This window comes from Macaca mulatta, chromosome 20, assembly GCF_049350105.2.
Source record: "Macaca mulatta isolate MMU2019108-1 chromosome 20, T2T-MMU8v2.0, whole genome shotgun sequence".
Taxonomy (NCBI): Eukaryota; Metazoa; Chordata; class Mammalia; order Primates; family Cercopithecidae; genus Macaca; species Macaca mulatta.
Window position 1 is genome coordinate 29,856,471 of NC_133425.1, and position 13,734 is coordinate 29,870,204.

General features: G+C 54.5%; 2 protein-coding genes across 51 annotated transcripts in view; one reads left to right on the top strand and one right to left on the bottom strand.

Moving 5' to 3' along the window:
- The first annotated feature begins 4,232 nt into the window (after positions 1-4,232).
- TRIM72 (tripartite motif containing 72) overlaps positions 4,233-13,734 on the top strand; it is a 70,652-nt gene continuing 61,150 nt past the window's right edge. For 24 of the 50 annotated variants that reach the window (XM_077985960.1, XM_077985959.1, XM_077985961.1 and 21 more), the window contains exons 1-6: positions 4,237-4,589; positions 5,011-5,407; positions 9,690-9,785; positions 9,885-10,115; positions 11,207-11,229; positions 13,542-13,660. In XM_077985960.1, the coding sequence (XP_077842086.1) occupies positions 5,018-5,407; positions 9,690-9,785; positions 9,885-10,115; positions 11,207-11,229; positions 13,542-13,660 (859 nt within the window). In that variant the 5' untranslated portion in view covers positions 4,237-4,589; positions 5,011-5,017. Of the gene's footprint in view, positions 4,590-5,010; positions 5,408-9,689; positions 9,786-9,884; positions 10,127-11,206; positions 11,230-13,512; positions 13,661-13,734 lie in introns of all 50 variants that reach the window. The other 26 variants (XM_077985976.1, XM_077985965.1, XM_077985966.1 and 23 more) reach the window with 4 other exon arrangements.
- PYDC1 (pyrin domain containing 1) lies at positions 6,949-7,941 on the bottom strand. The gene is given in 3 exon segments (XM_015125993.3): positions 6,949-7,207; positions 7,536-7,623; positions 7,908-7,941. Coding segments are annotated over 3 exon segments (357 nt in total). The 3' UTR covers positions 6,949-6,972.

Here is a 13,734-nt window from a genome sequence, read left to right on the forward strand (position 1 = left end):
GGAGTGCCCAGCATGAGCTCGTGAAGTCAGCATTCAGGACTTGCTTCTGTAGCAGCCCTGACTGGGGCTTTCTGGCCTCTCTCTGCATGTATCCAATAACCAGGAGCTCTCACCTTCCAAGGCACTCATTGCTTGAACTGTTGGGAAGCTTTCCCTTAGCACAAGCTGAAATCTGTCCCTAGTGAGCTCTTTAGGTCTGAGTGACCTCGTAGGGCCAGCCACACTGGTTCACCACTCCCTCCTTTGTTGCACGTGGCTTCTTGCCTCTTCTTGTTCTCAGTCTGCTTAGGACAATCAATGTTCTTTCCATGGATCAGAGGCCAGTCCTTGCCCATCTGCAGGGAGGGATTGAGTTGACTATCACCCACCTGTCTTGGACACCTGACAGCAGGACCTTCAGCCCCAACTTGGCCATGATGGAAACTCTGGATGAGATTTAAGTTCTGGAAGTTGAGTTTTTTTTTTTTTTTTTTTTTTTTTTTTTTTTTGAGACGGAGTCTCGCTCTGTCACCCAGGCTGGGGTGCGGTGGCCGGATCTCTGCTCACTGCAAGCTCCGCCTCCTGGGTTTACGCCATTCTCCTGGCTCAGCCTCCCGAGTAGCTGGGACTACAGGCGCTCGCCACCTCGCCCGGCTAGTTTTTTGTACTTTTTAGTAGAGACGGGGTTTCACCGTGTTAGCCAGGATGGTCTCGATCTCCTGACCTCGTGATCCGCCCGTCTCGGCCTCCCAAAGTGCTGGGATTACAGGCTTGAGCCACCGCGCTCGGCCGAAGTTGAGTTTTTGAGCCTGAGCAGCTTGTGGTTTCAGAGACCAGCTCCAGATATACCCTCTTTCAAACCCTCTTGTGTTGCTAATACAAGGCTGAGTCTGAGCCATCAAGAATGGAAGAAATCAGGGGCTTTTAGCCAGGCATGGCAGCGAATGCCTGTGGTCCCTGTTACTTGGGAGGCTGAGGTGGGAGGATCACTTGAGCCTGGGAGATCGAGGCTGTAGTGAGCCATGATTGCGCCATTGCACTCCAGCCTGGGCGACACCGTGAGACCTCAGAGACTTAAGGACAAAGAAGGTGGGGACACAAAACTCCCCTGGATTTCTCAGTGTGCCGGTAAAGAGCGCCAGCTTTGGCTGGGCACGGTGGCTCACGCCTGTAATCCCAGCACTTTGGGAAGCCGAGGCAGGCGGATCACGAAGTCAGGAGATTGAGACCATCCTGGCCAACATGGTGAAACCCTGTCTCTATTAAAAATACAAAAAATTAGCTGGGTGTGGTGGTGGGCGCCTGTAGTCCCAGCTACTTGGGAGGCAGAGGTGGGAGAATGGTGTGAATCCGGGAGGTGAAGCTTGCAGTGAGCCGAGATCTTGCCACTGCACTCCAGCCTGGGCCACAAAGCGAGACTCCATCTCAAAAAAAAAAAAAAAAAAAAAAAAAGGGCCAGCTTCCTGAGACTTTTCACATACCCCGAGAATCTGCAGTCATTTACACAGGTAATTGCTCTTATCCGGAAGAATAATAGAACTTTTCTCCTCCTAAAAGAACCAAATGGTTACAGCCTGAATGAGGGCCTAGGTTAAACAAGGTGTCAGGCAGCCTGAAGTAGCTACCTTCCTAAGCAGACCAGCAGAAGTTTGTGCTGTCACCATGCAACATGCAAGAAGGAACGAGCAGCTGGGTGCAGTGGCTCATGCCTGGAATCCCAGCACTTTGGGAGGCTGAGGCGGGTGGATCACCTGAGGTCAGAAGTTCGAGACCAGCCTGGGCAAAATGGTGAAACCCCGTCTCTACTAAAAATACAAAAATTAGCTGGGCGTGGTGGAGCGTGCCTATAATCCCAGCTACTTGGGAGGCTGAGGCAGGAGAATCGCTTGAATCTGGGAAGTGGAGGTTGCAGTGAGTTGAGATCATGCCGCTGCACTCCAGCCTGGGTGACAGAGTGAGACTCCATCTCAAAAAAAAAAAAAAAAAAAAAAGAAAAAGGAAAAGAAAAAATTAAGAACCTAAGAGAGAAGGCAAAGGGAGAGTCCAAAGGGGAGATTAAGAGACTGAAACAGAAACAAAACTTCATTCTGAGAGAGATAGCAGTTGAGATAAGAAAGAGTAAAACCAGGGAAAGGTTTGAGGGAAGCTAAGAGAAAGATGGAGAGACCAAATGCGAGGGACTGAGTTTGCATGTTTGTTCATTCACCTAGTGTCTGTAGAGCGCCTAATGTGTGTCACACACTTTAGTCTAAGCTGGAGACAAGCAGTAAACACAATTTCTATTCTGTAGGAAGAGACAGAGAAGAAACCAGCAAACAAGTAGAATGGTGATAAATGTTACGGAGAAAAAGAAAGCCAGGCAGTGAGATGTTGAGGAGATAGGAGATTTAAAATCAGGGAGTTGGGAGAGGCCTTGCTGGAAAGGTGATATTGAGCAAAGTCTGAGGGAGGAAACAGAGGAAGCCATGCAGTACTTGGGTTGGAGAGTGTTCCAGGCAGAGGGGACCTTAATTGAAAAGTCCCTGATGCGAGTGATCAACGGGGAAAGGGGTGATAAATGGGTCAGAGTGATTAATGCGGTCATAGCAGATAGGGCTTTGTGGGCCACAGTTAGCACTTTGGTTTTTATTCTAGATGAAATTTCTTTTCTTTCTTTCTTTTTTTTTTTTTTAATATTTATTGATTTTTTTTTTGAGACGGAGTTTTGCTCTTGTTGCCCATGCTGGAGTGCAATGGCATGATCTTGGCTCACTGCAACCTCTGCGAGACGGAGTTTCACTCTTGTCACCCAGGCTGGAGTGCAAGGGTGCGATCTCTGTTCACTGCAACCTCTGCCTCCCGGGTTCAAGCGATTCTCCTGCCTCAGCCTCCCAAGTAGCTGGGATTACAGGCACCTGTCACCACACCCGGCTAAGTTTTGTATTTTTCTTTTCTTTTTTTTTTTTTTTTTGAGACGGAGTCTCGCTCTGTCGCCCAGGCTGGAGTGCAGTGACGCGATCTCGGCTCACTGCAAGTTCCGCCTCCCGGGTTTATGCCATTCTCCTGCCTCAGCCTCCCGAGTAGCTGGGACTGCAGGCACCCGCCACTACACCCGGTTAGTTTTTTGTATTTTTTAGTAGAGAAGGGGTTTCACTGTGTTAGCCAGGATGGTCTCGATCTCCTGACCTCGTGATCCACCCATCTCGGCCCCCCAAAGTGCTGGGATTACAGGCTTGAGCCACCGCGCCCGGCCAGTTTTGTACTTTTCAGAGACGAGGTTTCACCATGTTGGCCAGACTGGTCTCAAACTCCTGACCTCAAGTGTTCCACCCGCCTGGACCCCCCAAAATGCTGGGATTACAGGTGTGAGCCACCGCACCTGGCCCTTGCCAACTTTTTAATGGAGTTGTTTTCTGCTTGTTGAAATGTTTAGTTTCCTTATATAATCTGGATGGTAGATCTTTGTTGGATGCATAGTTTGTGAATATTTTCTTCCATTCTTCAGTTGTCTGTTTGTTGATAGTTGCTTTTGCTTTTGCTGTGAAGAAGCTCTTTAGTTTAATGAGGCCCCACTTAACAATTTTTGTTTTTGTTGCCTTTGAGGACTTAGTCACGAATGGTTTACCAAGGCTGATATCCAGAATGGTATTTCTCCTGGGGTTTCTTCTACAATTTTTATGGTTTGAAGTCTTACATTTAAGTCTTTAACCCATCTTGAGTTAATTTTTTTATATGGTGAAAGGCAGGGGTCCACTTTCATTCTCTTGCATATGTCTAGCCAGTTATCCCAGTGCCACTTAAATGAAATTTCAGCTGAGATTTGAAAGATACACATACAGGAACCAGGGCAGAATTGAGTTCTGGGCTGCAGGCTCTGGATTCAGTTCATTCATTTATTCAATCTCTCTCTGTCATTAATTCTCCAAGCATTTAGAGAGGCCTACTTTGCCCCAAGGCTTGTCCTGGGTGTACTAGAGAGACCAACTTGGAGAAGACCCTCCCCTCAGCTCTGGAGGAAGAAAACATTTCAGAGTGGGGTGAGGTCCTGCCCTCCTGCAGGTGGGATAATCCTGCCAGGGTGACCTTGGTCAGCCATAAACTTGGGGAATGAATGGGCAACAGGCTGGGGAGCGGCTGCCAGCAAGGAGGAAGGAGCTGGAGAGTGTGGAGGTGGGAGTTGGGGGAGAAAGGGGAGATCCCCCCTCAATTTTCTGTCTTTTCTGTGGTGAGAAAGGTCCTGTCTCCCCGCTGGCTCTGAGCTCTGGCTACAGGCTGGCTGGGGAGGGAACAGTGGATGGGCCAAGACAGGTGGCCCTGGCATGTGATGCGTGCACGGGGACTACTCAGCTCTCACTTTTAGAACGGTTTCCGGAAGTGATGGGAGGGATTGGGCAGGGCAGCTAAATATAGTCCTGGAGCCATGGCTCAGTCTGGGAGGGTCTTCCACTGAGCACTGTGTGCCCATCACGCGTGGTGTCCACTGCCAGCTTCCCCTGTGAGTCCCTGTCCTTGCTTGGAGCCTGCTGCTTGTCTCAGATCTTTGGACACAGCCCTGACCCCAGTCCAGCTCGGCTCGACCCTTACCGGTCCTCCTTCCAGTGTCTTTCAGCCTAAGATCTCCAACCAGACCTGTGAGTCCCGTGGGCTGGAAGGGGGGGAGGGGAGGGCTGGAGATCTTGGTAAAGTGGGGGAGGGGAGTCTCGAAGTGGGGGCTCTGGAGAATTTGGGGCCAGGGCTGAGGTCAGAGGCTGAAGCCTGGGGCTAAGGCGAGGGCAAGGACAGTGGGCTAGGACCTGGGCTTGTGTTCAGGAACTGGGGTTGACCGATAGAGCATATTTTTGGAGCTGGAGCTGAGAATTGCAGTGGAGGCTACTTTTGGGCCTGAGACCGAGTTCCTCTTCCCCTTTGGCCGTCAGAGCCCCATCCAGTGTAGGATGGGAGGTCTTTACAGGCTACGGCTTCTCCCTGCGGCGCGGCGGGCCCGGCCTGGGCCAGGGCTGGGCCGGGAGCACGGCGCCGTGGGTCCCCCTAACCGACTCCTCCTCCACCCAGGCCCGCCATGTCGGCTGCGCCGGGCCTCCTGCACCAGGAGCTGTCCTGCCCGCTGTGCCTGCAGCTGTTCGACGCGCCCGTGACAGCCGAGTGCGGCCACAGTTTCTGTCGCGCCTGCCTGGGCCGCGTGGCCGGGGAACCGGCGGCGGATGGCACCGTTCTCTGCCCCTGCTGTCAGGCCCCCACGCGGCCGCAGGCACTCAGCACCAACCTGCAGCTGGCGCGCCTGGTGGAGGGGCTGGCCCAGGTGCCGCAGGGCCACTGCGAGGAGCACCTGGACCCGCTGAGCATCTACTGTGAGCAGGACCGCGCGCTGGTGTGCGGAGTGTGCGCCTCACTCGGCTCGCACCGCGGTCATCGCCTGCTGCCCGCCGCCGAGGCCCACGCACGCCTCAAGGTGCGGGATCCGAACGCATCGGGGTCGGAGGGGTTGTTCGGCGGCGCGGGGGCTGGCCGCTGGGGAGGTCGCTGTACTGATTTGGATTCTGAGTCTCTAAAGAGGACCTGGAGTTGCCGGGGTCGGGGGCGGGGCGAAGCAGCCAGGAAAGAGTGTCTGAGGAGCTGAAGGCGGGGCTGACAGAGGAAAGCCGCGCAGGGACGGAGACTGGCGAGAAGGGGGCTGAGCAAACCTAGGTTCCCGGCCTTAGCCTCTAGAGGGACCTGGAGATGGGAGGGCGGAGCCCCAGGGCTGGTCTGATGGGCGGGCCGGAACCAGGCGGAGCAGCGACTGACCAGCCCCTACGGCCCACGCGCTCATTCTTTCACCAGGTGGGCCGGTCGGGCAGGCTCCCTGCGCGGCGCTGGCCCACTTTGGAATGGAGGCGCGGCGTTCCGGGCCGAGCCAGGCGGCCGGGCCAGGGCTGTCCTGTGGTGCTCAGCGGAGGCCCACGCACCCCTGAAACTTCGGAACTTTGGCTGGCCTCACGGTCCCCAGGCGGGGCCTCACCAAAAGGGAGACTGGAAGGGCCAGGCAACCGGGATCTGCACTTGCGTGCGCGGACCCAGGGTGGCACCGAGAGCCCCGTCCAGGATGTTTTTCTGGGTGGAGCTGGAAGTCCCGAACGCCTTGGGAGCCCACACGTGGTTGTGTGCGTCCCGAGGTACTCAGCAGACACCCAGACAGAGGCAAATAGAGACCCACGCACACTGGCTAGTGCGTGCTATACGTGTGGCAAAAGCACACGCGTGTAGCTACCGGCGGGCACGTGTGCGCGCAGCCCCAGGAAAGTCTGTCATGAATATTTATTGGGCAGTGGAAGAAGAAATGACAGGTGCAGGGGCTGGAGGAGGCGGGGTCTGGAGGCACGGAGGCGTCCTTGGTCCCCGAGGTGGAGACACTGCCGTCGTCTTACGCTGCTGGTGCGCGCGCGGGGCTGGCTTCACAGGCGTTGCACTACTCCTTCCCTTGGCCTGCCTCCTAGAGGGGGTAGACTACCGTCCTTTCGTTGGTATTCGAGGCCCCCGGGCTTCCCAAGGACCCAGCCTCTCAGTCCCGCCAGCTCCTGCCTGGCCCAGTTCAGCCCAGGCCTAGCTGGTGGTCTCCTAGCTCAGGGCAGGAGCCTCCTCCCGGGAGCCCTCCCATCCCAGCACACCTGTGCTTAAGAAAGAAAAGAAAGAAATTCAAGATGAAGCTGGGGACTGTGCGACTGCGCGAGGGCTTTGAGCGCATTCCAACCTCGCCCAACCTTGCCCGTCTTTATCTGCGAAGAGAGCACGGAACCCATGAAACGGAACAGGGCCCAGGCAGCCCAGGAGCCTGGAAGGGGGCAGTGGGGCGAGATGCAGCCCACCGGGGTTCGCTGCAGCCCAGCCCTTCGCCGCCGGGAGGGGCTGGCCGGAGGTCTGAGGGAAGACCCCAGGAGGGACCCTGAAGGAGGAGGGGAACAGGAAGGCTCTGGGCGGGACCCGACGCCTGGGTCCTTGGCGAGGAAGCGGGGTTGGGTCCCTAGATCACGTACCAGCTCAGAGTGGCCCTCGCGCGGCCCGCGGCAGCTGTGCCGCCTCCTCCAGCATGCCCATGTCGAGCAGCACGGCCACGACGAACTCGACTGCGTAGTCCTCGTAGTAGGAGGCGACCAGCTGGTCGGTGAGGTCCACGATGTCTAGCTGCCCGAGTGCGCCCCGCGGGATACGCTCAAAGCCCTCGCGCAGTGGCACAGTCCCCAGTTTCATCTTGAATTTTTCTTTCTTTTATTTTCTTTCTTTTTTCTTTTTTTTTTTTTTGAGACTGACTCTTGCTCTGTAGCCCAGGCTGGAGTGCAGTGGCGCGATCTCCGCTCACTGCAAGCTCTGCCGCCTCCGGTGTTCACGCCATTCTCCTGCCTCATCCTCCCGAGTAGCTGGGACTACAGGCGCCCGCCACCACGCCCGGCTAATTTTTTTTTGTATTTTTAGTAGAGAGGGGGTTTCACCGTGTTAGCTAGGATGGTCTGGATCTCCTGACCTCGTGATCCGCCCGCCTTCGCCTCGCCTCCCAAACTGCTGGAATTACAGGCATGAGCCACCCCGCCCGGCCCATCTTGAACTTCTTGAGCTCCTCCGGGGTCAGGTTCTCCAGCACCTTCAGGATGGCCTCTCGCTTCCTTCCTATGGCTGAGCCCTGAGCCTCTGAGCCTGGGAGGGCCTGGAGCCATCAGGTCCTACCTTTCCTGCAGCAGGTGGAGCCGCCGCCCCCGGGGAAGAACCGGGGAGGAGACTGATCTGGCAGCTCATATTCAACCCTGTGGCTCCTGCCAGAAGGGGACTCTGCAAACACCACCTAGAGGGTCCCCTAGTTTCCCCTGGGAAAGTGGGGGCACCAAATTGTGGAGGTGGGGATTGCTGTTCCCAATCTGCAGAGGAGGAAACAGGTTGGAAGTCATGGAGGCAGGAGTGGAACTCATTCCATGGCCAGGCACCTTCCAGCAAAGAAGTGGCTTTGTAGCCTGGCATGGTTGCTCATGCTTGTAGTGCCAACTATTCAGGAGGCTGAAGCAAAAGGATTGCTTGAGCCTAGGAGTTCGAGGATGCAGAGCTGTGATTGTGCCACTGCACTCCAGCCTAGGCAATCCTGTCTCAAAAAAAAAAAAAAAAAAAAAAAATTTTCTTTGGCAGGAGTATTGGGAGCTCTCCTATATTTGCATATTTGTATTTGAGGTCTTGGGTGAGATCTAGACCACGGAGTGTTTGGTTCGTCTATGCAGGGGATTTTTTTTTTTTTTTTTAAACGGAGTCTTGCTCTGTCTCCCAGGCTGGAGTGCAGTGGCACATTCTTGGCTCACTGCAACCTCTGCCTCCCTAGTTCAAACCATTCTCCTGCCTCAGCCTTCCGAGTAGCTGGGATTACAGGCACCTGCCACTGCGCCCGGCTAATTTTTGTATTTTTAGTAGAGATGGGGTTTCACCATCTTGGCCTGGCTGACCTCGAACTCATGACCTTGTGATCCACCCACCTCGGCCTCCCAAAGTGCCGGGATTACAGGCGTGAGCCACCACACCCGGCCAGCAGGGGACATTTTAATTAAATTCCGTGCCCCCCACTCCAAGCCCGTGCATGTACAGGCTGGCTGACGTGGGGGTTAGGCTGACAGTCTGACTGAGGCTGATGTTCTGCTTTTAGGTAAGAGAGGAAGCCCAGGCGTAGGGGGAGTTTGCCTTTCTTCTTTCATATATCCTTCACGTACCCCCTGAGGTCTGTTGTGTGCCAAGCTCTGTGCCTGCCTGTCTGGTGGGAGAGACCAAACCACTTTGGCGTTTGCCATCCTCACAAAGACCTGTGCTATGGGGCCGACTGCTGAGCAGAGGGGATCAGGGAAGGCAAGGCCAGGGAGGGGTCAACAAAACAGACAAGGGGCTGGGGGTGTGGTGGTTCACACCTGTAATCCCAGCATGCTGGGAGGCTGAGGTGGGAGGATTGCTTGAGGCCAGGAGTTGGAGACTAGCCTGGGCAATATAGTGAGATTGTCTCTACAAAAACATTTTAAAAAATCATGGCCAGGCGTGGTGGCTCATGTCTATAATTCCAGCACTTTGGGAGGCTGAGGTGGGTGGATCACCTGAGGTCAGAAGTTTGAGAGCAGCCTGGCCAACATGGTGAATTCCTGTCTCTATTAAAGATATCACAATTAAGCCAGGCCTGGTGGTGCACCAAAATTAGTACCAGCTACTTGGGAGGCTGAGGTAGGAGAATCACTTGAACCCAGGAGGCAGAGGTTGCAGTGAGCCGAGATTGTGCCACTGCATTGCAGCCTGGGCGACAGAGTGAGACCCCATCTCAAAAAAAAAAAAAAAATCAAAAAATTTGCTGGGCATGGTGGTGTGTGCCTATAGTTCCAGCTACTTGGGACTTGGGAGACTGAGGTGAGAGGGTCAATTAAGCCTGGGAGGTTGGGGCTGTAGTTAGCTGTGATCATGACACTGCACTCCAGGGTCACTCCAGAGCGAGACCCTGTCTCAAAACAAAACATCAAAATAAATAAATAAAAAAACCGCACCAAAATAGGCAAGGGGCAGGGGAAGCATTCGGACCTCAGGAGTAGCAACGGCTGGGGCTGGTAGGCATGTAAGTGGGTTTGGGGATGGGAAGATGGCTGGAGGAGGAAGTGGCATTGAGGTTGAGCCACAGAGGGCAGGTTTAGGTTGGGAGGTGTGGGTTTGGGGTGAGTGGCATCCACATCACTTCTCCATGCCTCGTCCCCCAGACGCAGCTGCCACAGCAGAAACTGCAGCTGCAGGAGGCATGCATGCGCAAGGAGAAGAGTGTAGCTGTGCTGGAGCATCAGTTGGTGGAAGTGGAGGTGAGGACTTCAAAGGGCCATGTCTCGGGGGCTGGGGGCCCGGCTAGGGGTCTCCAGCCAAGAGCCTTTATTCCGTCAATCACTGCCCCATACCCGCAGGAGACAGTGCGTCAGTTCCGGGGGGCCGTGGGGGAGCAGCTGGGCAAGATGCGGGTGTTCCTGGCTGCACTGGAGGGCTCCTTGGACCGTGAGGCAGAGCGTGTGCGGGGTGAGGCAGGGGTCGCCTTGCGCCGGGAGCTGGGGAGCCTGAACTCTTACCTGGAGCAGCTGCGGCAGATGGAGAAGGTGCTGGAGGAGGTGGCCGACAAGCCGCAGACTGAGTTCCTAATGGTGAGCACTGGGTGACCCCCCCGTCCCCTCCCTGCCTCAGCCCCCTCACTGCTCAGGCCCCAGAGACCTCATCCCATTGTCAGATAGGCCCAGAGAGGGGCAGGGATGAGCCAGCGTCACATGTCCGGGAGGGGCAGGCCTCAGGGCTGCTGTATGGTTGTTTAGGCTGAGCACTGCATAAGGACATTGTATTAAGTGAGTACTATTCATATCACAGACCTTGTCGGTTTATATATTTATTAGGACACTTTTTTTTTTTTTTTTTTTAAGGCAGGGTCTCACTCTGTCATCCAGACTGGAGTGCAGTGGCATGACCATAGCTCACTGAAGCCTTGACTTTGTAGGCTCAGGCAGTCCTCCAATCTCAGCCTCCCATAGCTGGGACTATAGGCACTTACCACCATGCCTGGCTAATATTTGTATTTTTAGTAGAGATAGGGTCTCACTATGTTGCCCAGACTGGTCTCAAATGCCTGGACTCAAGCAATCTGCCTGCCTTGGCCTCCAAAAGTGCTGGGATTACAGGTGTGAGCCACTGCACCCGGCCTATTAGGACAGTTTTCTATCAGGTGGAATCAGAGTTGCTTGGAGGCGAAGATACCTTTTTGTAATCCACATAAAAGTGAAGGGTTAGGGGTGGCCTTGAGTTCTAGGTCTCTTTTGGCTTTTTTGTTTTTTTTTTTGAGACAGGACTTTGCTCTGTTGCCCAGGCTGGAGTGCAGTGGTGTGATCTCGGCTCACTGCAACCTCCTCTTCCCAGGTTCAAGTGATTTTCCTGGTTCAGCCTCCCAAGTAGCTGGGATTACAGGTGCCTGCCACCACGCCCAGCTAATTTTTTTGTAATTTTGGTAGAGATGAGTTTCACCATGTTGGCCAGGCTGGTCTCGAACTCCTGGCCTCAAGCAATCCATCTGCCTTGGCCTCCCAAAATGTTGAGATTGCAGGCATGAGCCACCTCATCTGGCCTCTTTGAGCTTTTCTGATTCTTCCTGACCTTGCACTTAGCATTCCTAGTTGTCTACCCCATCCTCAAAAGTCTCCAGTGTCCCCAACATCGGCTTCACCACCATTCTCTTTTTCTCTCTCTCCAGAAATACTGCCTGGTGACCAGCAGGTGAGAGCAACCTGGCCCTGCCCCTTTGCCCGACTTGTCCCAGTCTTCTAGGGACACCAGCCGGCTCACTCTCCACTCACTACTGTGCCTGCACACCTGCAATTCAGTCTGCTGCCCCACCCCTGCCTGAACACATGGTTATAGACAGAAATGATCTGGACGGATCCTTTTGCTCAGGGACCTCCTAGACTGGTGCCATGAGACACATGTGGGTGGGGACAAAGGCATCACTGTGTGCTCAGTGGGGCTGTGGAGGGAAAGGGGTGGCCAGGCATGGAGTGAATGTTTGAGATGGGCCCTGGAGGGATGAACAGGAGTTGGCTAGGCAAAGTGCTGGTAGAAGAAGGGCATTGCGAGGAGAAGGGCATTGCGGGGAGAAGGGCATTGCTGGGAGAAGAAGGGCATTGCTGGGAGAAGGACATTGCTGGAAGAAGAAGGGCATTGTGAGGAGAAGGGCATTGCTGGGAGAAGGGCATTGCTGGGAGGAGGGCATTATGGGGAGAAGGGCATTGCGAGGAGAAGGGCATTGCTGGGAGAAGGGCTTTGCTGGGAGAAGGGCATTACTGGGAGAAGAAGGGCATTGCTGGGAGAAGGACATTGTGGGGAGAATGGTATTGCTGGAAGAAGAAGGGCATTGCAGGGAGAAGGGCATTGTGGGGAGAAGGGCAATGTGGGGAGAAGGGCATTGCGGGGAGAAGGGCGTTGGAAGAAGAAGGGCATTGCGGGGGGAAGGGCGTTGCTGGGAGAAGGGCGTTGCTGGGAGAAGGGCATTGCTGGGAGAAGGGCATTGCAGGGAGAAGGGTATTGCTGGAAGAAGAACATTACTGGAAGAAGAAGGGCATTGTGAGGAGAAGGGCATTGCTGGGAGAAGGGCATTATGGGGAGAAGGGCATTGCGGGGAGAAGGGTATTGCTGGGAGAAGGGCATTGCTGGGAGAAGGGCATCGTGGGGAGAAGGGTATTGCTGGAAGAAGAACACTGCTGGGAGAAGAGGGGCATTGTGAGGAGAAGAGCATTGCTGGGAGAAGGGCATTGTGGGGAGAAGGGCATTGCTGGGAGGAGAAATGCATTGTGGGGAGAAGGGCATTGCTGGGAGAAGGGCATTGCTGGGATAAGGGCATTGTGGGGAGAAGGGCATTGCTGGGAGAAGGGCATTGAGGGGAGAAGGGTATTGCTGGAAGAAGAAGGGCATTGCAGGGAAAAGGCCATTATGGGGAGAAGGGTGTTGCTGGGAGAAGAGCATTGCTGGGAGAAGGGCATTGTGGGGAGAAGGGCATTGCTGGGAGAAGGGCATTGCTGGGAGAAGGGCATTGCAGGGAGAAGGGCATTGCGGGGAGAAGGGCATTGCTGGGAGAAGGGCATTGCTGGGAGAAGGACATTGTGGGGAGAATGGTATTGCTGGAAGAAGAAGGGCATTGCAGGGAGAAGGGCATTGTGGGGAGAAGGGCGTTGCTGGGAGAAGGGCATTGCTGGGAGAGGGGACAGCCAGCTAGAGGGCTGGCGAGTGGGAGGGAAGAGGAACTGGGGTAGTAGGTGTGTGTATACTGGCAAAGCTGAGAAGCTTGGACCTTATCCCAAAAGAAGGATGAAAAAAAATGTAGTTGGGCTGGGTATGGTGGCTCACGCCTGTCATCCAAGCACTTTGGGAGGCTGAGGCGGGTGGATCATCTGAGGTCAGGAGTTCGAGACCAGCCTGGCCAACGGGGCAAAACCTCCTCTCTACTAAAAACACAAAAATTAGCCAGACATGGTGGCAGACACCTATAATCCCAGCTACTTGGGTGGCTGAGGCAGGAGAATTGCTTGAACTCGGGAGGCAGAGGCTGCAGTGAGCCAAGATCATGCCACTACACCCCAGCCTGGGTGATAGAGTCAGACTCAATCTCAAAAAACAAAACAAAATTAAAAAAAGACCAATAAACAGTGGTAAAATATATGTAACATAAAATTGACAATTTTAAGCTTCTTTTTTTTTTTTTTTTAAAGACAGGATCTTGCTATGTTGCCCAGACTGGACTCAAATTTCTGAGCTCCAGTGAGCCTCCTGAGTCAGCCTCCCTGGGCAGCTGGGACTACACTCTACCTGGCTCATTTTAAGCATTTTTAAGTGTGCATTTAAAGTTCAGTGGTGCTAAGTACATTCACATTGTACAACCATCACCAGTGCTTACCTCCAGAATTTTCTCATCTTCCCAAATCAAAACTCCAAAGGAAGAGTTTTAAGCAGGGGTGCGATGTGGAGAGATCCTGGAATCCCCCCAGCCCTTGTCCTCCCTGCTCACAGATGCCTCCCCTTACCCTCCCCACCCCCAGGCTGCAGAAGATCCTGGCAGAGTCTCCCCCACCCGCCCGTCTGGACATCCAGCTGCCAATCATCTCAGATGACTTCAAATTCCAGGTGTGGAGGAAGATGTTCCGGGCTCTGATGCCAGGTACCGGGAGGGACTGGCTCAGGTTTGTGTGTGACTGGGCATTTGATGGGAGGCCCTACCCACCCTGGAGAGGC